This window comes from Eublepharis macularius, chromosome 6 (assembly GCF_028583425.1).
Source record: "Eublepharis macularius isolate TG4126 chromosome 6, MPM_Emac_v1.0, whole genome shotgun sequence".
Classification (NCBI taxonomy): domain Eukaryota; kingdom Metazoa; phylum Chordata; class Lepidosauria; order Squamata; family Eublepharidae; genus Eublepharis; species Eublepharis macularius.
Window position 1 is genome coordinate 141,749,098 of NC_072795.1, and position 21,172 is coordinate 141,770,269.

Below are 21,172 nucleotides of genomic sequence, written 5' to 3' on the forward strand. Positions count from 1 at the left end.
CGGGCGGGCGGGCGGGGCGGGGCCAGGCGAGGCTCAGCCCCGGGAGGGCGGGGCCAGGGCCGCCCTGAGGGGAAGGCGGGCCCGGAGCCCCTCCCCTTTCCCCGCCCAGGAGCGCCTCAGGCCGCGGCTCACTGGCTGGCGGGCGGGCGGATGGGCGGGCACAGGGGCCTCGCAGCGTCCCGCCCCCCTCCGGGCAGCGGCAGGGCGGGCCTTGGCGGGCCCTCCCGCCTCTTCCGTTTCCCCGCCGAGCCGGAAAGCAGCGCAGTGTCGCAAAGCGGAAGAGGCGCCTGGCAGGGAGACAGACCTCGAGGGCTCCTCTGTGCGCCGCGCGTGCCGGTCGCTGCTTTACGGGCGCCGCGGCCTAGTGGGGCAGGCAGGCAGGGAGGGAGCGAGGAAGGCGCGGGCCGGCGGCGGCGGCGGTTCCCCACAGGGCGGGCAGGGCCGGGCGCGGGCGAGGCGAGGCGAGGCGAGGCGAGGCGGGCCGGGCTGGGCTGCCCCTCAGAGGTGGGCCGCCATGGAGGCGGGCGCCGCGGCGGCGGCGGGCGGCAACTCGAAGGGCTCGGGCCTGGGCGGCCTCTTCGGCGCCGGGGGAATGGCCGGGCCGGGCTATTCCCACGCGGACCTGGCCGGAGTCCCCCGTGAGTGGCCGCGTTCTCCGCAGGGGAGGGGAGGGGAGGCCGGGGCGGGAGGGCGGCGGCTTGGGGCCCGGCGGAGCCCCCCAATGCCCGGGAGCTGCTGGCGCTGAGGCCGGGAGGGCGGCCGGCTGACTGGCCGGCCTTCCGGCGGCGCCTCAAGGTCAGGCGTTTGGGCCTTGCTGGCGCCCTTGGGCCTTGCAGGGAGTTCCCCTCCCTCCCTCCCTCCCACGAAATGGGGGCGACGGCGGACTGGCTGCCCGACGGGGAGGAGGCGCGGCCGTGAGACCAGCCTGGTGGCCGCTGCAGCCCTCAGGGGGGGCGGGGGCGGGTTGTGTCGGGAGGTTGAGAAGTGTGTGTGTGTGGGGGGGGGTGTTAGGGCCTGTTAGGGTCTCCTTGGAGAGTAACAGTAATGTAGAGCTCGCCTGCAGTAGCCGTTCTCTTAGTTGACACGCTGACACTTTTGTTACGTGTAGCGATAAAGACTTCATAGTCATAGCACTGAAGACGCTTGTTTTGAACCCAGGGCTAGCTAGGGCTTGCGTCCTGGAACTTGATTTCTGAGGACTTTTAAACATGGAACGAAATCAGCAAAACACTAAGGAGTCCAGAAGCTAGATGTTGGAGGGATTCCAGTGTTAGATTGGTTTCTAGAACAGCACATGGTGAATATCCCTGTATTAAGTTGGAATTATGATAGAAAAAATGCATGAAGGGTGACAATTACTTTTTAAAATTACTTTTTCTCTTTTTAATTACTTTTTCTCTGTTAAACCTGTCTGGCCTGCTTTCAGATTTAGAGAATAGATGGAAATTATCTTGTTTCTCCCTACCCCCTCCCCCTTTCAGTGACTGGAATGAGCCCTCTGTCTCCATATTTAAATGTGGACCCCAGATACCTTATACAGGTAAGATACACAAATCTGTTGTGTTAAATTTCAGATATTCCTGATAGGTAGAAACTTATTTATTTATGAATTGTTCAATGCTTGTATTGTATACTTGAACTTTCAGAAAGCTTTTAAACTCCCTAAATTGGGCGAAGGAGTAACACAATGGGAAAATGAAATCAACATATGCTAAACAAGCTGAAAATGATGTAGATTGAGTCCCAGCATATATGCCAAAAACTAAACTAGATAATCTTGGGGTTGTGGTGATAATGCCTTTATATATATCTCCAGTACAGATGTGTTTAGTTTCCTTTGCTCCATCTCAAGAGGAATATTGTGTAGGCAAAACAAAATTAGGACAAAATGATCAAAGGATTGAAGTGAAAATCCCAGTGCAATGGGTTAGGGAAAAACACTAGTGAGATGGGACATGGTAGAGGCTTACAAAATGCAGTTGTGAATAGGGAATAATCTGTTTTCATAATATTGGAGCTTTTATAAACTTGATCAAAATACATTCAGGACAGACAAAACAAAGTATTCCATTACCAAGTAAATGTGTTCACAAATCATGCATGTTTGATATGAGGTTTGCTGGTGGACTGTAACTTTTTATTTTACTTATTTTTATTTTATCATATTTATATTCCGCCCTCCCCGCAAGCAGGCTCAGGGTGGATAACAACATTAAAACATTTAAAACATTTCATATAAAACATTTAAAAACACTGTACAAAAATATTAAAATAGCAGCACTCTTTTCTTGATGGTGGCAATACCGTTGATTACAAAAACGTGCATGGCTTTAAAAGGGAATAAGCCAGATTCGTGGACAATGGGTTTAATTGTTATTAGTTGTGAATGCTTCATGAAATATGTTCAGAGACAGTATGCTTCTGAATACCAATTGTTTAAGCTTGTCGACTATGTACCTGCTTGGGGACCTCTCAGAAACATCTGGCAGGCCACTGTAAAAACACAATTCTGGAAAAGATGGACTGCTCATTAGGTAAATTACTTCTTCAAGCAATGATCAAAACAAACATTTTATGAATTCTCACACAGTACAATTATGTGGAAATAAAATGTTTTAAAGAAAGTTCATCTTCCCTGACTTCCCTTTGTCAATCATCGTCCAGGTCTCTTGGAGGACAGGTGATGTGCCAGAAGACCGGAGGAGGGCAAGAAAGGGAAGACAAATGATCAGGGAACTACAGGCCAATCAGCCTGACTTCTGCCCCAGGGAAGATTCTGGAGCAACCAGGATGATTGGGGCCCGGAGACCAAGCCCTGCTAGGACTTGGAAATGTTCAGTTTGGAGAAGAGAGGGGAGACATGACTGCTCTCTTGTTTAAAAGTCTGTGACTTAGGGAAGGGAGCTGTTCTTGTTGGCAGCAGAGGATAGGACTTGCAATAATGGATTTAAACTAAAGGAGGAAAGGTACTAGCTGGATATTAGGAAAAACTTATTCACATTAAGAGTAATTAAGCAGTGGAATTGACTGCCTAGGGATGTAGTGGGTTCCCCTTCATTGGCGTTCTTCCAGAAGCAGATAGACAAATACTTGTTGGGGATGCTTTAGGCTGTTTCTGCATTGGACAGGGGGGTTGGACTAGATGGTCTGTAAGGCCCCTTCCAACTCTATGATTCTATGAGTTGAAAACTATTAATGCATTAGCATTATGATGAGACGTATGTATAGTTCATGTAGACAGAGCTGTGCTAGCTTCCAGAATAAGGGAGAGGCTTATGCTGGAGCCTAGAACCTAAACGGGCAACTTCTGCTTGAGAGTGCCCCTAATGCTTAGTTAAGTAAGATCCTCCACCACCATGCCCAGTTAACAGTCTTCAGCATCAGCACTCTCTTCGGCATTCTCTGGAAATCAACACAAGCAGAGAAACTGTAATGAAGTGAAACTAATTATGAACTGGCCATCACTTAATAACGTAGGAGCCAGTGATTCTGACATGTTTCTAAATGCCAGCGGTAGTCAGCTGTCTGTGTCAGTACCATGTCTGTGACAGTGTTACACTACTGGAAGATGAAGGCCCTGCCCTTTTTACCTGTCTGTCACAGTCTCTGTTCTGGAGGCATCTGACACCAGTGTGGGGCAGGGCTGTGCTTCTCTGAGAGTGTGCTGAGCAGCTGGCATCCTGCTCAGCAGTAGTCTGGAAGCATACACACGCGTGGGCAGCATGTGGAGTGGCTTTAATTCCTGTTATGGATTATGTGTGTTCTGAAAGTGCAACCTTTTGCTCAGTTGTCTTCAGTTGTCTTCTCACAGCTGTACATTTTTATAAATCTGTGGGGAAGACAAAACATGCTATTCAACAGTGCATATGGCTCATTTTAACAACGTGTTCACTTTTCATTTGATGTGGAATGTGGGTTGGGACCCTTCTGCTGAAGCAAGATGCTCTGGTAAGACACTCTTGCGTTGGTAGCAGGATCCTTGCCCCGGAGGAATGTGCAGGACGCAGCTGCAAAACAACATTTGTGGACATGGACAGTTCCCTTACGGGGCTCACCAGCTGGACTTTGATTTGAGTCTCTGAATGAACTAAAATGTGGCGAAGGACTAATTTTTTTCTCTATTTTCTCTCATGGTATCAGCTAAGCAATGTACAAACCTTTTAATGTAAATGCCAGCATAATGTAAACAGATGTGAGCTATCGTAAGTTGAACAGATTCACATACAATTACATCTCATTTCTGTTTTAGGACACAGATGAATTTATTTTGCCCACTGGAGCTAGCAAAACCAGAGGAAGATTTGAGCTGGCGTTCTTTACCATTGGGGGATGCTGTATGACGGGTACGGGGGCTTTCTTTATTTGCCTTTTGTGTTAGAATTATTAACATTTATGTGTACCTATGTACTATAAATAAAAATTATCCAGTTCCCCAGCATTTTTGCATTAGATGGAATTGTCACATATGATGTATATCAGAAACAGAACACTGAAAACTGGTTTGTGGGAGGGAATCATTTATGACTAAAACAGGCAACTTAGAGATACATTTTATATCTAAAGGAAGCAAAAATGAATTTGTGTGTGTTCTCCTATATTAGTCTGTTGTAATAGAATTGGTTGAATTACGTGCACTGTGAGAGTCTACAAAAGCTTATGCCCTTCTGACTTGCACTCTTACCAAGATACATTAATATCTAGGCCTGTGATCTGGACTGCCTCCTCTCCTTACTTTACTCAGATTAGTATTCCATCCTATCATGTACATTTTGAGCAGCCTGACAATTAAAATGCCTCTCTCTTTCAAAGCTGCATGAATTTTCAGAATTATTTTCAGAGCTAATCATTATACAGTAATGGTCTTTGCAGCTAAAAGTAAATAGTGAACCACTGGCTTCATTATTCAGGAACAGGCAATTAACTATATTATTTGTCCCTAAATTCTAGTGATAGTCAGCTGTCTCCATTGGCAGCGGGATACAACGATGTAGCATATTGGCGCCACATCTGTAGCACTGCTGGGAGACAACGATGCCATCCATTTAACTTGTTTGCTATTGTTCCATTTTAGAGGCAGTGGAGAACAGTGTAGGGCAGTGCTGTGCTTCTCTGAGAGGGTGCAGAGCAGCTAAAATCCTATTCAGCACTAAAACAGAAGCACACATGTGTGCAGTACCTCAGGAACTCCACTCTTAAGGCATAGTGTGTGGCTTCATTGCTGAAATCCACGTCTTTAGTAGTATTTAGGAATTTTATTACATGCAAGTGCTATTGAAGATTCCTTGATGGTCTATAATGTTTCTGATTACTGTCAGGAGCAAAAAGTATAGAGCAAGGAACATGCAGGTGGGGGGAGGGGGGAGCATGGAGGAAAGGGCAAACAGCTGAAGCCTGTCACTTACAAACACATGCTCCTTGCCTGTGGAATTTCGTTGGCCTTTCAGTGGTATAAGAAATCTAGCCACCCAGTTGTACCTGCTTCAGTAAAAACTGAAAAGCTGCAATTCTGATAGTATATTTCCTCTGTAGGTTTTCTGTTTGCATTCACAGTAATTTGACCATTTGTCACAGAATTTAGTTCTCATTTGCTGTGGCTGCTAAATCCCAACGTTCTGCCTTAACAGGAGCAGCGTTTGGTGCGCTGAACGGCCTGCGGCTGGGTTTGAAAGAGACACAAAGCATGGCTTGGTCCAAACCTAGAAATGTACAGTAAGTACATAGTTCAGTAAACACACGCATCAGTATTTGCCTCTTTTTGTCCTGTTTTCCAAAGATCTGAAGACTATCCTTGGTGGTTTATTATTTTTGAAATACTTAGCCACTTACTAGTTTATGATCTTTGAAACATTTGGCCTCATATTTCTAGGTTCTCTTGTATTCTAGCTTGTTGCAAGTGTCACAGTGATCATGAAATGGATTCTGGTAAAAGGTTGGAACAGCTTGACTGCAGAACTTGCTAGACACATTAAAGCATTAGGTCCTTTCAGCCAGCAGATGGCAGCAGAAAGATAATCTCTGCCATATTTTTCCTCCTCCAGAGAAGGCATGTTGAAGGTCATTTGTTTTGGTCATTCTAGTCAAACTTTTCATTCTCGGTTGGTAACTGGATATTGTCTGTGCATCACATCTTACAATGTGGAATACGCCTGTCTTTAAAACTGCACAGCTCTTCACAGTATACGCAGTATATTGCCTTGTCTGCAGTATACATAGGAATGACCGTTATCCAACACTGTAGATTGTCTTGCACGGGGCTCATTTGGAGGGGGAACGCGCCGGAATCTGAAAAGAGGTCACGTGGGGTTTGGCCCCACCCACATGATTCTTTTTCCTTCCCACTGCCTCCCCTCCAAAGGAGGGCAAGCTGCTGCTTTAAATTCGTTCTGCTGCTTTATTTTCATTCGTGACTAGTGATTGAGTGAGTGCAAGCAGGGCTGCTGGGGCTGGCTCTCCAGAGGAGGGGAAGCTGCTTTGAGTTCATTCTGCTTTATTTTCAGGAAATACCTGGAGATTTTTGGGGAAAGGGGCCTGAGGGGTGGGTGTTGCCTTCTGACACACTTCCAGTGATGTCAGGGGGTGTGGTATAAGCTAATGAGATATGCTAATGAGATCCTGCAGTGGTTTTTCTACGAAATGACCCCCGGAAACATTTTCATTCTTCACCTTTTGAGTAAAACCCTGTTTTTCATTTCACTTATTGAAAAACAAGAAAAGGGTGTGTTTTTTTCAGTTTTCCTCCCAATTCCCCAATTTTTCCATTGGAAAAATGTTTCATCAGTTTTTTCCAGTGCTTCCCATCAGTTCTGGGGGAAGACCCCAGGTTTTTTTCCATTCCCCCTCCCCCAGGCCTTTACATCTGTAACATGGTCATTTAGTGTGATTTCCCATTCATATTACATGAAAAATCCACTTTTAAAAAGTGCCTCTTTTTATCCCATAGATATACATCTCCTTTGCTTGAAAAACATCCTCTTTTAACCCAAAATAATAATTGGAAAGACACAATGTAAAAGAGGTCTCCTGTAAATGCGTAGAAAATTTGTTTGCTAGCAAGTAATTCTAAATGCATTGAGTTACAGCCAAAGAAAATAGTGATGGGTTTTGTTCTGTACATGTTTGTGCTAGAGGAAACATTTTCACAGTGCTATAATGTGTAGATTCCATAGTTGTTGCTATACATAGTAGCTTGTAGTACTGGAGGAATATCTTTGGATATCATTTTCCGCTTCTTGTGTTAACTCTGTAGCTTGAAGTGTACAGCAGCCCTTTCTTTGGGCAGAAGGTGCTGGTGTGCCTTTTGGATCTAACTTCTGATCCCTAAATTCCAGTGGTAGTCAGCTGTCCGTGACACAACCATGTCTGTGACAGTGTTACACAACTGGGAGATGAAACATTTTAGATGTTTGTCATCGTCTCTGTTCTAGAGGCATCTGACACTAATCTATATTGTGCTTCTCTGAGAGTGTGCTGTACAGTTAATAACCTGTTCAGCACTAGTCTGAAAGCATACATACATGCACAGCATGTAATGACTTTTGTGAGTATAGAATATCGACTTATTTTCATGAAGACATTTTTCTGTAATTTTTATAGAATCAGTAAAGTAAATGTCCCAGAATAGGGTTGTTTTTAATGTGCCAAGATGCTAGGTAACCTGGGTGCAGATTAACCCATTGATTTGTCCATTTTTATTAAGCCTAGTGCTCAGCTTTTCTATTGCTGGGAAGGGGGTCTCTCCTTTGATAACCCAAACAGGCCATACTGTGGGCATCATGATGGGACCTACAGAGACAAAAGCCACGTGAGGTGAGGGCTGAGTGTGGAGGAAAAGAGGGTGAAAAAGCTGGTTGGGCACCACCTTCTCTTTACATGAAGTCTTAGTATATGACCTAACTCTTATTTTCCAATAACTGGTAATCTAGAATCAGGTCAGTTCAGTTTATGTGGTTTCTTTTAATGATTTTTTTTTTTTTGTAAAAGCCACCTTGGCTCCCACTTTGGTATGAGAGAGAGAGAGAGAGAGAGAGAGACTATAAATAATACATTAAACTTTAAAGCATTTGTTTAGGTTAAAGGTTGTTTACTACCTTTGATTTGGTCTACCTTGGAGAGAATGTTCTCTCTGATAATCATGCTGTCCCAAAATCATACTAAGCCTATTATTTAGATCCAATCATGTCTAGAAAATTGTTTTATATTAAGATCATGCATAAACTTTTAGAAGCTAGTTGTGCATAGAAATGTTTCTTTATTCCGAAGTAACCATTTCTTGACACTTTTCAACCCTCAGTTCACTTTCTTCTGATTAGCAATGATCGTTTTTTAATAAGCTGAAGATTAATAGGTAAATCATGATTCATTAACAGGGTCAAAAGGACAAGGATTTAGGGACGGCTACTCTTTGATTCCATGTGAGAAGCCAGTGGTTAAGTTGCAGCTTCCAAAGTACCTTGTAAGGCACAGAGGTTGGCTTTTAAAAGGGGAAGAAAGTTGAAAACCCATCTGAGCACAACTAAACCCTCATACTCATAAAGTATTTGTTCTTTGAATCCCAGCATGGAATGTGCTACAGGTTCTGGCCTACGGAATAATATGTTGTTCCACTTTAATGTATAAATCAATATTGTAGTCAGTATGCTTGTAGAGGAAAGTTGAGAAACATGAAAGTTTGATTTCTAAGGGTTTTTTTTGTTTTTTTTGTTTTGGACAGCTCAGAAACTATACCAATACCATACAAGTCCTTCTTTGGCAACGACCATCTCAAGATCTATGCTAAAGTACTCAGATTTGCAAAACTTCAAATATCTCATCATGACTAAATTAAACAATTTTATACAAACAGATTGATTTTTCACAGTTATGAACACATTGGATTTTGGTTGCATAGATCTTTGGATTGTGACAATGAATTAACCATCAGCTAACAATGCAGAGTGGACTAGCTGAAATAGGTCAATTAAGTGAATCGTTCCTGTATACTTTTACTTGTCCTTTCAAGTCCAGTTATTATGCTGTAAAACTTGGATGGGATGGCTTGTAGAAATCAAATGCTTATAGAGCATCTAGGTTCCTCTAGAAATAATTTCATTTGAACATCACTTTTATCATGAGTCGCCTTTATGAAATACAGAAAATATTTTCTATAATAGAAGATATAACGCAGCACAATTTTATGTCGTGCCTTTTGTCCTACAAAATGTACTTCACTAATGGAGTTCTTTCTTTCCGTCTCTCTCATATTCCTTGCAGGATTTTAAACATGGTGACAAGACAAGGGGCATTATGGGCCAATACTCTTGGATCTCTAGGCAAGTATGCTGGTTGTGTCCTCCGGACCTGTGTAGATAGTTTCAACATCGTCAACATCACCTCGATTTACTAATTTAATTTCTCATTAAATCTGAAAGTCTGAAAAACTTAGGGAGGAAGTTCCATCTAGTAGTTGTTCTTGGCAGCCCAGTGAACTGCATTCCAGAACGTAAGAGATCTTCAAGACCTGAGAACTGCCAATGCTTGCCCCTCTAACCAAGCATTTTAAATGTGATTCAGAGGCCTCAGTCAGAGTGCTTCGGCCCCATTTTTAAACCTTTTTGAAAAATGCAATAAAGTCATAAAGAACACCTCACGTAGGAAACGTTGGCCCTTGAGCTCAAAGGTTCCAGAAGTTCAAGATTCCAGTGTTATGAGTGACACATTAACAGATGCTTCACAGCTGTGTTTGCTTTCTTTAGTGACCTTTCCTTGTTGAGTTTGCAAGTCAGCAAACTACTATAGAACTGGATGCAGTTTGGTGAAAGGCACGTCAGAAGGTCCGTGGCGCTTTGCGGGGGGGAGAGGCTCTGCGGCCTTCTGAAGAGACACACGGAGCTATTACTCTTCCCGTTTCAGTACACAACAAGGAGCGGTTTAATCGGTCGTTTTGTGATTCTCAATATTTTTTGATATAATAATGATATAAATCACCGTCCTGAAATTTCATAGTTTTGCGCTTCATCCATCATATCCAACATAGTATTTGTAAACAGTACAGATCGATTCTTTTGGCTCCACAGCTTAGCATACTTGGAGAGTAGAGCAGAATAATATTATTAGTGCCGTTTTAACATTCCTGATACTTTAAATTCACTTCCAGTTTTTTGGTCATTTGCTTTTTTGCACTCTATCCAGTGGGCTAACCTGGTTAAAACTGATGCTTGGCCACATCAATGATAAGGCAGTTCAAAGGTACTTTTTCTTCAGAAAACTCAGTGCTGCTCCTTTTTCTCAGCTTTTGGGAAATCCCTGACTGCAGATCACCAGTGCTGTGATGCTGTTGGATCTACGCGCAGTTCCTTCCCCAGCACTGCAGGGCTGACCTTTTTTTTTGTATACCCGTTTAAATTCCCTTTCATCTCATCCTGTTCCAAAGAATAAACATTTGGTTACTTAAGGAAATGCGGGTGCTCTGTACACATCTGTACACCACCTGTGATGTTGCTTGGTCTCTGTTTGTGTGTTCCACTGAATTCCTCGCCGTAGCTGATGATCATTTTTGCCTTGGCTCTCTGTTCTGTCCTTCTCTTCTCATAGCTGGTATCAGTAACTCCCCTTTACTCCGCTCACCAGTCATCATCTGTTGGTCTTTATTTTAACAGCTATGGAAATACCTTATTCAAGTACAGCATGTAGAATTCTTCTGTTTTCCACCAAGTGTGTTTGTTTTTCAAGGAGCCCATTTATCAGTTTTTTAAAAATGGTAATAAAAGGGGACTGTATAGGAACTAGCAGTTTGAGATCTGATCATACATTCTGTGATATCTTTTAAAAGATTCCCCTTGTCTAAGAACTGTGGTGCGCAACAATGCATACTCAGGTTTGGACCCTAGTATTGTCATAGTGCTGTATCTCTACTGTAGAAGTCGCATAATGGAGCTGAATTGTGCTGCTAAAAAGCCAAAGTTGAGATTAGCAGATATCCAAAATGCAACTTTAGCCTGCCCAACGGTATTTGTTTTTAAAAACACTTGAAGAGAATGAACAGCAGACCAGTATGCCAAAATGGCTTTGAATCTGCCTTCAGTTTTAAAAGAGGTTTGCCATGTGACACATGAGATTTATGTTTGTTCTTAAGTGCATGGCCTGATTCTGCCTTGTCCAAAGTCCCGTGTAACAGAAGAGATCAGCCTTCCCCTTTATATTCTCTGTGTGAGTTAAAGGACATCAGGATCGTTCTCTTACATTGAAAAAGATTCCCCTTGCCTCCCAGTTGTCCACAGTGCACTGAGGAGTTGTGTGTTGGACTCTGCTGAGTGTCTGTGGAGAGGAGTAGTTGCCAGGGGTGACCACAGTTGTGAAATCCTACCCAATGTGTCTGAAATGTGGGCATGGCATCAGCAGCCGTTGGGAGTAGGAGCATCTACGCAAGTGTTGATATGTCTCGAATGCAACAGTTTCCGGGGGGGGGGGGGGAGTCATGTTGGAGCACCGCAGAGCGCAGACTCTTCTTGCATCCTTGTTGTGGGGGCCCCAAAGTAGAGCAACTTCAAAGCCTGAGCTACTCGCCAGCCTAATTTAGCCTTGCGAGTATAATAATAATTGTACCCGTCTGTTCATATCTATTTTAGTCACGTAACAGGAAAGGCAAAAAAGTATTGATTCTTGTAAATTTCCCTGCCCAATCATAATTTTTTTGTACATAAGCAACTAGGGGAGTAGGCATTTTCAAATCTGATTCAGATAGAAAGGCAATAACTTGAGATCAGAATATTACTGGGCTGTTTGCCCAAAGTTTATGTATTTTCATTTTGTGGCTTCCATTCCAGCATTGCTGTATAGTGCGTTTGGAGTTATCATAGAGAAAACGAGAGGCGCAGAAGACGATCTGAACACAGTGGCTGCTGGGACCATGACAGGGATGCTCTATAAAAGCACAGGTAGGTATGTTGGCAAAAGGCCCCCTTGATCTCGGCTTTGAGAACAGGAATTGAGTCAGAAAATTCATCAGAACGTGACTTTATGGGTCATTTTTCCTGAATTGGTTGCTCATATGCTTAATGTCGTATCTACTGACTTTTGTGACAATAGCGTGCTTATTTTTTAACTCTGTAAACTACGTGCAACGTAGAAACCAAATTTCACTTTCCTGTATTCGTCAATGAAAATGTGTACGTAAAGTTTAATCGGCAGCCTTAGTGCAAATGCTATAATGGGTTTTAGGCAAACTTTAGTTGTTTACTTTTTCATTAATGCTGATAGAAATTGGCATCAAGGGCAGAAAGCTAACAATTTTAGGGAAAATACTTTGTGGAACAGAAACTGGAGGTAGGAATGAGAAAATACGAAGTTCTGCTTGTAGTGATGGTTGGTTGGATCCCAACAATAACTTCTGCTAAGGTAAGTGGGGGAGGAGGTAACTAGCAGTTCCTTCTTTGGCTAGGAACTGCGGATCTCTGAATTCCCCCCTCCTGCTGTTCTTGGAAGTCTCTCCTGCCTCCTGGAGCCGCATTTCTGGGAGGTCTGTGGGCTGCAGTAGGAGGGAGACGTGATGTCCTATCTTCTATTAGTTAAATGTATCATTGGGTTCAGTATCTTGATGCAGATTTTTAAAGTAACAAACTTTGACATTCGTTGAAGGCGAAACAATACAGAAACAGGTTATGTGATCTAAAGTAGACTTGTTTCTTTAGTCTGTTACCCCCAAATTTTTTATTATAAGCTGTATACTTAAACTATTCTGACAAAACGTATTGCCAGTGAGCGTAACACAGAAGTGTGGCCAGAACAGCATAAGAGAGTTGTCTGACTGTACAGCAGATGTGTGGTTGAAGAATAATAAGTACAATACCTGAACCCTGAAAAGCTACAACTGTTGATTTAAACCAAATGTATATGCAAACAAAGTAAAACAGATAAAAAGCACTACATGTCTTTAGGTTACATACCTGGAGAGTCAGCACAAAGTTTTTTACAAGAGGCTTTCAAGCGGAAATGCAACTGGTGATACAGCTTGGGAGTCAGGGGAAAACTGGAGAAATAGTCAATGAGTAAACTTAGAGCAACAAGTAGATGAAATCAGTAACATCTAGCAAAGAAGCAAATGAATTTATTGCTTGCTTGGTGCACAAACAATAAAACTCTGTAAATAAGACCAATCAAATAGTAACTCAGTGTACAGATTAGTAAAGAGTCCAGTAGCACCTTTAAAACTAACCAACTTTATTGTAGCATAAGCTTTTGAGAGCCACAACTCTCTTCGTCAGATGCATGACTAACACAGCTAACTCCTCTAGTACAGATTGTAGCACAAGCTTATAGCTAGCATAGTTTTTATAGCTTATGTACTTGTCTAAACTTCTACCTAGTACATCTGAATAATTCTCTAGATTAGCATGGTCAAGCTGTTATCACAAGGAATAAAGCCATTTGTTCAGATTGTTTAGAGATTTATTAACTTTCAGGATTTTTAACGGCAGATTATTTTAGTTGACACAGTTGTGACACACAGTACTCCCAATTTCTATCCAAGCCAAGCATCATTAGAAGGAATAATTACAGTAGTTCTTGGAATCTCTTTGAGATTAGAACGCCATTAAAAAAAACACCGAAGAATCGTACACTTTGAAGTGAATGAATCCATGGAGAGGAAAATATGTCCAAACCCTGGATTATGCTTCTGTTGAAAGTTAGCACCTGCCTTTTTAAAACCTGCCGCTCTGGCAGCTGTCTGCCTTTAGAAACTTTACCAGTGTTAATTTTAACTCTGTTTGACAGCTGCCTATTGATTGCAGGTTGAAGTTGAAACATGCCTTGCGAAAAAGCTTAAAATATTTTATGGTCTAAATATTAAGGTTGAACAGTTATTAGTCAAGTATTGTTAAAACATTAACTTTATTTAGAATAACAACAAGGATACTTCCATAATCACAAACAAGTGTGATACTTGTGCTAATTGTTGAGTACATTTTTCCCTGATCTGCATGTTGTGAACATGCATGTGCATATGCCCTCCATGCATTCACTGCGTCATTAATTGTAGGACTTGGAAGGGCTTTAACTTCTTGATGGGGAGAGAGTGAAGTCTGTGTTGCTGTTTCGGGGCTAACTTGTTCTAACCTGAAGTGTCCTGTAGGAGGCAGGGAGCAAATTCCTTCCAGAAGGCTACCGTCCAAAGAACACTTTCCTGGGAGTAGCTCCATTGAAGAAAAAGGGACTTGCTTACAAGTAGATCAGCTTAGGACTGCTCCCCAAATGTGGAGACCCTTTTGTTTTAGACTATGGAGAAACTTTTTGAAACACTGAGTTTCACTTTCAGCTTGGCCAGGACCAGAGGGCTTCAGAATGAGCTGGCTCAGCTAGCGGTTGTTTTATCAAATCTCTTTCCACCCATCTGCATCATGACGTTTTAAGTCCAAAGTTTTCTTACATTAAACTGCTTTCAAATGCGTCTTGCGGACTTACAATTCATGAGGCTGATACTTGCCCAAAAGGCTGTAAACACATGCTTCAATCCAACAGCCCTGCGAGGAAGATGTGTGGATTTTCCCTGTTCCCCTCCCCCTTACAATCCCGTTTCGACTCCAAAAATTGGGAGTCGCAGAGCCAAGATGAACCAAGAGCCGTGGAGGTTGGGGGCCAACAGTGAGATGCAGAGAGAGAAATCCCCCACCCCCGTCCCCACAAACACGGCTCTGCTGATGAAAAAGAGAAGAGGGATCCTTCCTTCAGGGCAGTCCCCTGACCACACAAGCTCTAGAAATCATGTATTTGGAAAGCCAGTGGGGACTCCTTGAGGGAAGCAAGTTGTTAACTAATAGCCACAGGTTATCACAGCGGTAACATCAGAAACTAAATTCCTTTGACGTGGAGTGGGGTTCACTCTCTTGGATTTCCCTGTGGTACGTACATTCAGGTTATTTCCGATCCTGAATTCTGTTCCTGTTTTAAGTGTCTGCTAGTGGGGCATAGTTTACAGTGTGGTCTGAATAAACCATAGCTATTTTGCAGACTTTCTAAAAGGTTTGTTTTCAAATATTGCAGTCTGCCAGCGTGAGCCATTTTCTACTATGTTTTAATATGTCAGCGTGTGTCAGAGAGAGATAAGCATACGCACTCGTTTTGTCAGACTCGCTGGAGTCAGGTTGCTATCCAAGGCTAGCAGAGTTCCGATTGCAGGGGAGGGGTTCTTCTTCATCCTATCACTTCATAAACAGAACTGGAAGGACAGGGAGTTTTGAATGCTTCCAGGCTACATGCGCCTAAACTTTCTGGAGCAGTAACTTGGGTTGCTTTGCCAAATGCAAGGGCTTGTTACTAGATTTCACAGAACAGACTTAAATGGATGTTGGTGCTTGTCTCCTCCGTTCTCCCTATTGTGACAGCAGTCAGTAAGGAAATACTGTTTTTAAGTTACAATTCCTGTTTATCTTTCTGAGGTTTGTTTGGAATTCATATTGCCCAAGGGTCACTTGTCTTGTAACTGCAAACCTAGTTATTTACCATAGTTGGGAAACATGCTGAATTTGAAAAGAGCAAATAATTCAGTTTGAAATAGATGTTTAGAACAAAACAGAGGCTACTACACGTTATCGTCCTCATCCTTCCATAAATAGCAAGGTGTGGTTAAATGTGCAAAGATGTTCTAGTTTTTCTTTTAGAGATTCGATTTACTGAAGCTCCAGTAATGCACATTCTAAGGAAGTGTGTTTGGCTGATATTTGTTCTCATTGGCGTATCATTCACTTTCCAATTTATCCTCCTACAGGTGGATTACGTGGGATAGCAAGAGGCGGCATCGCAGGACTGACACTGGCCAGCCTGTATGCTCTCTATAACAACTGGGAGCACATGAAGGGTTCAGTGCAGAGGCAGTCCCTCTGAGCACAGCCGGGAACTGAATATCCTCCTGTATAGTGCGGTCAGACTTGTGTCCCTTCTGTATAGCATGGCGTGGAATGAATATGGATGAACTGCAGAATCTCGCTGTGACGACGCGGCTACCTGGACTTGCACATCCTTTGAGCTGAAACCCTGCAAAAGTTACCTGGAGGAGGAATGTGGCTGTCAGTTTCAAGGTCTCGTCTGCACAGCACATTCGCTATTGTTTGGACCAGAGTTACTGTATTAATTTGGGTCATGTAATCATCTGCGCACTGCGATCAGGTTCCTGTGGTGGTATCATTGCTGTATTTGAATAAAATGTGTGTGCTTAAAGATATTTTTTCCACTTTTCTCGTGTCTTGTGTATAGGTAGCTAAGCCATGATCCGAACGTTCTTTCCGCTCATTTCCTATGTACTCTGCTTTTCTTCATCTGAGGGGGAAAATTCACCACTAGGTAGCATATTGGTCTCCGACGAGTATAGCTAAGCTAGTTCAGTAACCTCCAGTGTGGAACCCACCAGTGCATTCTGACACTAGCTAGAGTTGGGGTTTAAATCCAACGATTGAAAGAAGACGGAAAAGTCTAAGGAATTGAGCCCAAAGCTGATAGGAACATCACAGCAGTGTGCTCTTGGTGTCGCCAAACACACAGCTTGGGTGGGTGGGGTGCAGCAGTACCACTCTGGCATCTATCTAGTTTACCCTACTGCTCTTAAAATTTAAGAACTACCACAGTTGGCTTGCTTGGCTACATACTACAAAGTAGATTTTCATGTTCTTCCCCAATCCCAAATTCTAAACATTGTGAAGCTCAAAGTGCTCTAACAGGATTCTTCAGGAAATTTCGTGTTATCTACTTTAGTGCATAATAATGCTGATAATGTTTATAAAACCTCAAAATTGAGAAGAGCAAGGACTTGTCTTTTCACAGCAACTTGCATGTACAGCTCCTCAGTTTGGGTAAAGTACAGACTTTAATGGGGGGGAAACTGTCCTTGCCCTGCTTATGATCTGTAACTAGCAAAACAACAAACCGGGACTCCACAGTGTTAAGAGCCAAAATGTGATCTAATTTTCTGTATTATAAAGTGCAAAAGTGCTATAAATATAGACGTAAATACAGAACACGTTATACAAAATCGTCTAGAAGTGCAACAATACAGAGTCCAAACATTTACAAATGTATCACAATACTTATGCTGTCCAGAATAATAAAAAAAAATCTTAAAGTGCCAGTTGCCAATATTTCCATAGAGCCGGTAGGTAGGGAGTTGTACACAGTGCTATTTATTCACAGTCCATAAAGTTGGATGTAGTTAGACGAACGCCGATGGGGGTTTGCAGGCAAATATCATTAACCCGTTTCGTGAGTAACACGACTCACTTCCTCCTGGGCATGAAGCAATTCGGACTGATACTGCGAAGGTCTGCGTATCCCGCGTGGTCTGCGTATCCACAAGCCACCCGGGATGTTTAAAGAAGACGAAGAGTTCAAATCTAGATGGGCAGCCATATTAAATAAACGTGCTTTTGACCTGATGCTTCTCTTGATCAAAACCTCGAATGCCCAAGCGGAGGTTTTGACCGTGGATATTGGTAAGGCGGAAACGGAACTTAAATCTAAAGTTTCCCAGGCGGAATTTGACTAGCGTACGCAGGACATTGCACGCCGTATTAATGAAAGTAAAGAGAAGCTTAAAGAGCTTAAGGTCAGGAAATTTGAACATGATAGGAGAGACTATACATCTGGTAGAATCTATCAATGGAAAGAGGACGGGTACCTGAGGCCACGCAAGAGAGTCTCTTGGGCAACTAACATCGCTTCCAATTCTGAGCTAGAGACAACGGAGCCCTCAGAAACGGACACGTCCGGAGATGAGGGCTCAAGCACACGCAGTCTCAGATCACGTAACATTCCCTCTAGGACTTTTTTAGGCAGAGGCTCTTTTCGGCAGAGACGCCCGTACAAGAGAACATAGTACTTAATCTTTCATCACAGGCTCTCACTGGTACCGAACTATCTGCTTTGAATAGAGGCATGGGCTTTGTTCCCACCCCTAGCTACAATGCGTTTCAAACAAGGATAGATCTCTTTAAACTTGTACGTTTGATTAAACTCGGGAACCTGTTTGGGCCAGGAAACCCTCCTCCTGCCTCTGGTATTATTTGTAAATCATCTTTCTGTCCAGTAGTGTCTGACCCTATGATTGAGAGTTTTGAAAGAGTTGTACTGCGTGATGTGACAAGATTGGAGGCTGCACGTCATTACAAAAGGTATAACCTTTCTAAACAGGAATGGGAGGCTTTGCAGGGTCTCAAAAACGATAGGGATATTGTTATTAAAACGGCTGATAAGGGCGGCGGTATAGTTATTCAGGATACTTTGGACTACTTACAGGAGTGCAACAGGCAGTTAGGGAATGAGACGGAATATAAACGAATATCCTACAACCCTACGGTGCAGATTCAACGTATCATTAAGGTTGTTTTGGATGAGGGTCTAGCAGATAATGAGATAGATAAGACGACTAGGGATGCGCTTATTAATCCCTGCCCAAGAATACCTGTCTTCTATACACTCCCGAAAATTCATAAATCGGGACACCCTCCCCCCGGCCGGCCGATCATCTCCGGCTCTAATTCTATTTTGGAACCCCTATCATGCTATTTGGGCCATTTTTTGCAGCCTTTAGTAGCTAATACGCCAGCCTATTTGAAGGACACTACGACCTTGATTTCACTTTTGGAGTCCGTGGAGATTCCGCCTTCCATATATCTTATGTCCTTAGATGTGAGATCACTGTATACTTCCATCCCCCATGAGAAGGCTAGATTGGTGGTACAGGATGCCCTTCTACTACGTGAAGCGCAACAGCCCTCCACCCCCTTTCTTTTGAACATTCTGGATATTAATTTAATTTTAATTTAATTTAATTTTAATTTATTATATTTATATTCCGCCCTCCCTGCTTTCGCAGGCTCAGGGCGGATAACAAATACAAACATGTTTAAAAACATTTAAAAACATTAAATAATACATTTAAAAACATTTAAAAACATTAAATATAACAATTCATGCTGCCCAGTGGTTCATACATGCCTCTGTGTTTGCATAGGGGTGATGGTTTAACCCCCCCTTCACGGGGGGGGGGCGGGCACTGCCCGGCGTTAGCCATATGCCTGGCGGAATAGCTCTGTCTTACAGGCCCGGCGAAATGCAAGCAAATCTTGCCGGGCCCTTGTCTCGCAAGACAGAGCATTCCACCAGGTCGGGGCCAGGACTGAAAAGGCCCTGGCCCTGGTCGACGCCAGGCGGGCCTCCCTAGGGCCAGGGACACTTAAAAGATGTTTTCCGCCAGAGCGGAGAGTCCTCCGGGGCTCATATGGTGAGAGACGGTCCCTCAGATACGTCGGTCCCAGTCCGCGTAGGGCTTTGTAGGTTAACACCAAAACCTTGAACCTGATTCGGTACTCCACTGGCAGCCAATGCAGCTGGCGTAGCACCGGTGTAATATGCTCCCACACCGGTGCTCCAGCAATGACCCGCGCTGCTGCATTCTGTACCAGCTGTAACCGCCGGATCAGGCCCATGGGAAGCCCAGCGTAGAGCGCGTTACAGTAATCCAACCTAGAGGTGACCATTGCTTGGACCACTGTAGTCATGTCACGGGGAGACAAATAAGGGGCAAGCTGCCTGGCCTGCCGAAGATAATAAAAGGAAGACCTGGCAACTGCAGTGATCTGGTCCTCCATCTTCAAGGAGGAATCCAGAATCACCCCCAGGCTCCTAACCCTCGGGGCCAGTGTAAGTGCTGCCCCATCAAGTGTAGGAAGCCGGGGTCCCAAAGCCATCTCCCCACGACCCACATACAGGACCTCCGTCTTCGTGGGATTCAATTTCAGCCGACTTTGTCTCAACCAACCAGCCACAGCCTCAAAAGCACGCTCCAGGGCATCAGGGGCCGATCCAGGCTGCCCGTCCAATAACAGATAAAGCTGGGTGTCATCCGCGTATTGGTGACACCCAAGCCCGAAACTCCGCACCAGCTGGGCGAGGGGGCGCATATAGATATTAAATAATAATGGAGAGAGTATCGCTCCCTGTGGCACACCACAAACCAGTGGCCTACGAGATGACACCCTCTCCCCGAGCGCCACCCTCTGTCCCCGATCGTGGAGAAAGGAGACCAGCCACTGCAGTGCTGTCCCCTGAATCCCCACATCGGCAAGGCGGTGGGTCAAAAGCTCATGATCGACCGTATCAAACGCTGCTGACAGATCCAGCAAAATCAGCAGTGCTGATCCGCCCTGATCCAGATGTCTGCGGAGATCGTCTGTGAGGGCGACCAACAATGTCTCGACCCCATGTCCCGGGCGGAAACCAGACTGGAAGGGGTCTAGGGCTGAGGTCTCCTTCAGGAAATTCTGCAGTTGCTTCTCTGCCGCCCGCTCAATCACCTTCCCCAAAAACGGAAGGTTGGAAACTGGTCGGTAATTGAGCAGGTCAGCAGGATCTAATGATGATTTCTTCAGAAGAGGCCGTACCACAGCTTCCTTCAGCGCCTTGGGAAAAACCCCAGAGCTCAAGGACAGGTTTATAATCGCCTCCAAGGAATTCCGAAGCCCGTCAACACTGGCTTTCACCAGCCATGACGGGCACGGGTCCAAGGGGCACGTGGTAGGCCGTACCACCTGCAGAATCCTGTCCACCTCTTCCCCGAAAAGAGGGCTGAAATGATCTAATATGGGTCCCGAAGACGGCCAAGGGGCCTCTAGTTCATTTACTGTATCAACTGTGGCTGGTAAGTCGCGGCGGAGAAGCAAGATCTTATCAGTAAAAAAGCTCGCAAAAGCCTCACAGCTTATCTCCAAATTCAACTTTTGATGGTCTCCACCTGATTGGGAGACCAATGAACGGATATTATTCTGGAAAAGAATTATTTTAGATTTAATGAGCATTACTATTTCCAGTTAAAGGGGGTGGCTATGGGATGTGCGGCTGCTCCTAGTATCGCGAATATCTTTATGTCCGCCTTAGAGAGCAAATGGGTGTTTGATGATGGAAAGAACCCCTTTAAAGATTTAATCCTTTTGTACAGGCGGTACATAGAGGACAGTATTGTCCTACTGAAGCGGGATGTTGCTGATGAACTGGGGAGGTGGTTCAATTCCCTCCACCCTGACATCGAATTCACATGGACTGGTAGCACCAGCAGCTTACACTACCTAGACGTTACCATCTATCTTGAAAAAGACAAGATTGGCATTACGTCCCTTTAGGAAGCAGACGGACCGGTGCTCTTATTTGCACTATC

At 44.0% G+C, this 21,172-nt stretch overlaps 1 protein-coding gene and 2 non-coding genes across 3 annotated transcripts; all 3 read left to right on the top strand.

Moving 5' to 3' along the window:
- The first annotated feature begins 282 nt into the window (after positions 1-282).
- TIMM23B (translocase of inner mitochondrial membrane 23 homolog B) lies at positions 283-16,192 on the top strand. The gene is made up of 7 exons (XM_054983726.1): positions 283-638; positions 1,482-1,540; positions 4,250-4,343; positions 5,625-5,709; positions 9,250-9,308; positions 11,802-11,912; positions 15,740-16,192. The coding sequence occupies exons 1-7, from the start codon at positions 515-517 to the stop codon at positions 15,853-15,855; spliced, it is 648 nt and encodes a 215-aa protein (XP_054839701.1). The 5' UTR covers positions 283-514; the 3' UTR covers positions 15,856-16,192.
- On the top strand, positions 3,507-3,710 carry LOC129332968 (small nucleolar RNA SNORA74). Its single transcript, XR_008597367.1, has one exon. It is a non-coding gene; the product is annotated as a small nucleolar RNA SNORA74 (small nucleolar RNA).
- Positions 7,324-7,513, top strand: LOC129332969 (small nucleolar RNA SNORA74). Its single transcript, XR_008597368.1, has one exon. It is a non-coding gene; the product is annotated as a small nucleolar RNA SNORA74 (small nucleolar RNA).
- Positions 16,193-21,172: the final 4,980 nt, after the last annotated feature.

What these genes read in the sequence shown, in the direction of transcription:
- TIMM23B (XM_054983726.1), top strand. Translation starts at nt 515, where the DNA reads ATGGAGGCGGGCGCCGCGGCGGCGGCGGGCGGCAACTCGAAGGGCTCG. An exon ending in GGACCTGGCCGGAGTCCCCC is followed by an intron (nt 639 to 1,481) that starts GTGAGTGGCCGC and finishes TCCCCCTTTCAG; the next exon opens with TGACTGGAATGAGCCCTCTG. An exon ending in TCCAAACCTAGAAATGTACA is followed by an intron (nt 5,710 to 9,249) that starts GTAAGTACATAG and finishes TATTCCTTGCAG; the next exon opens with GATTTTAAACATGGTGACAA.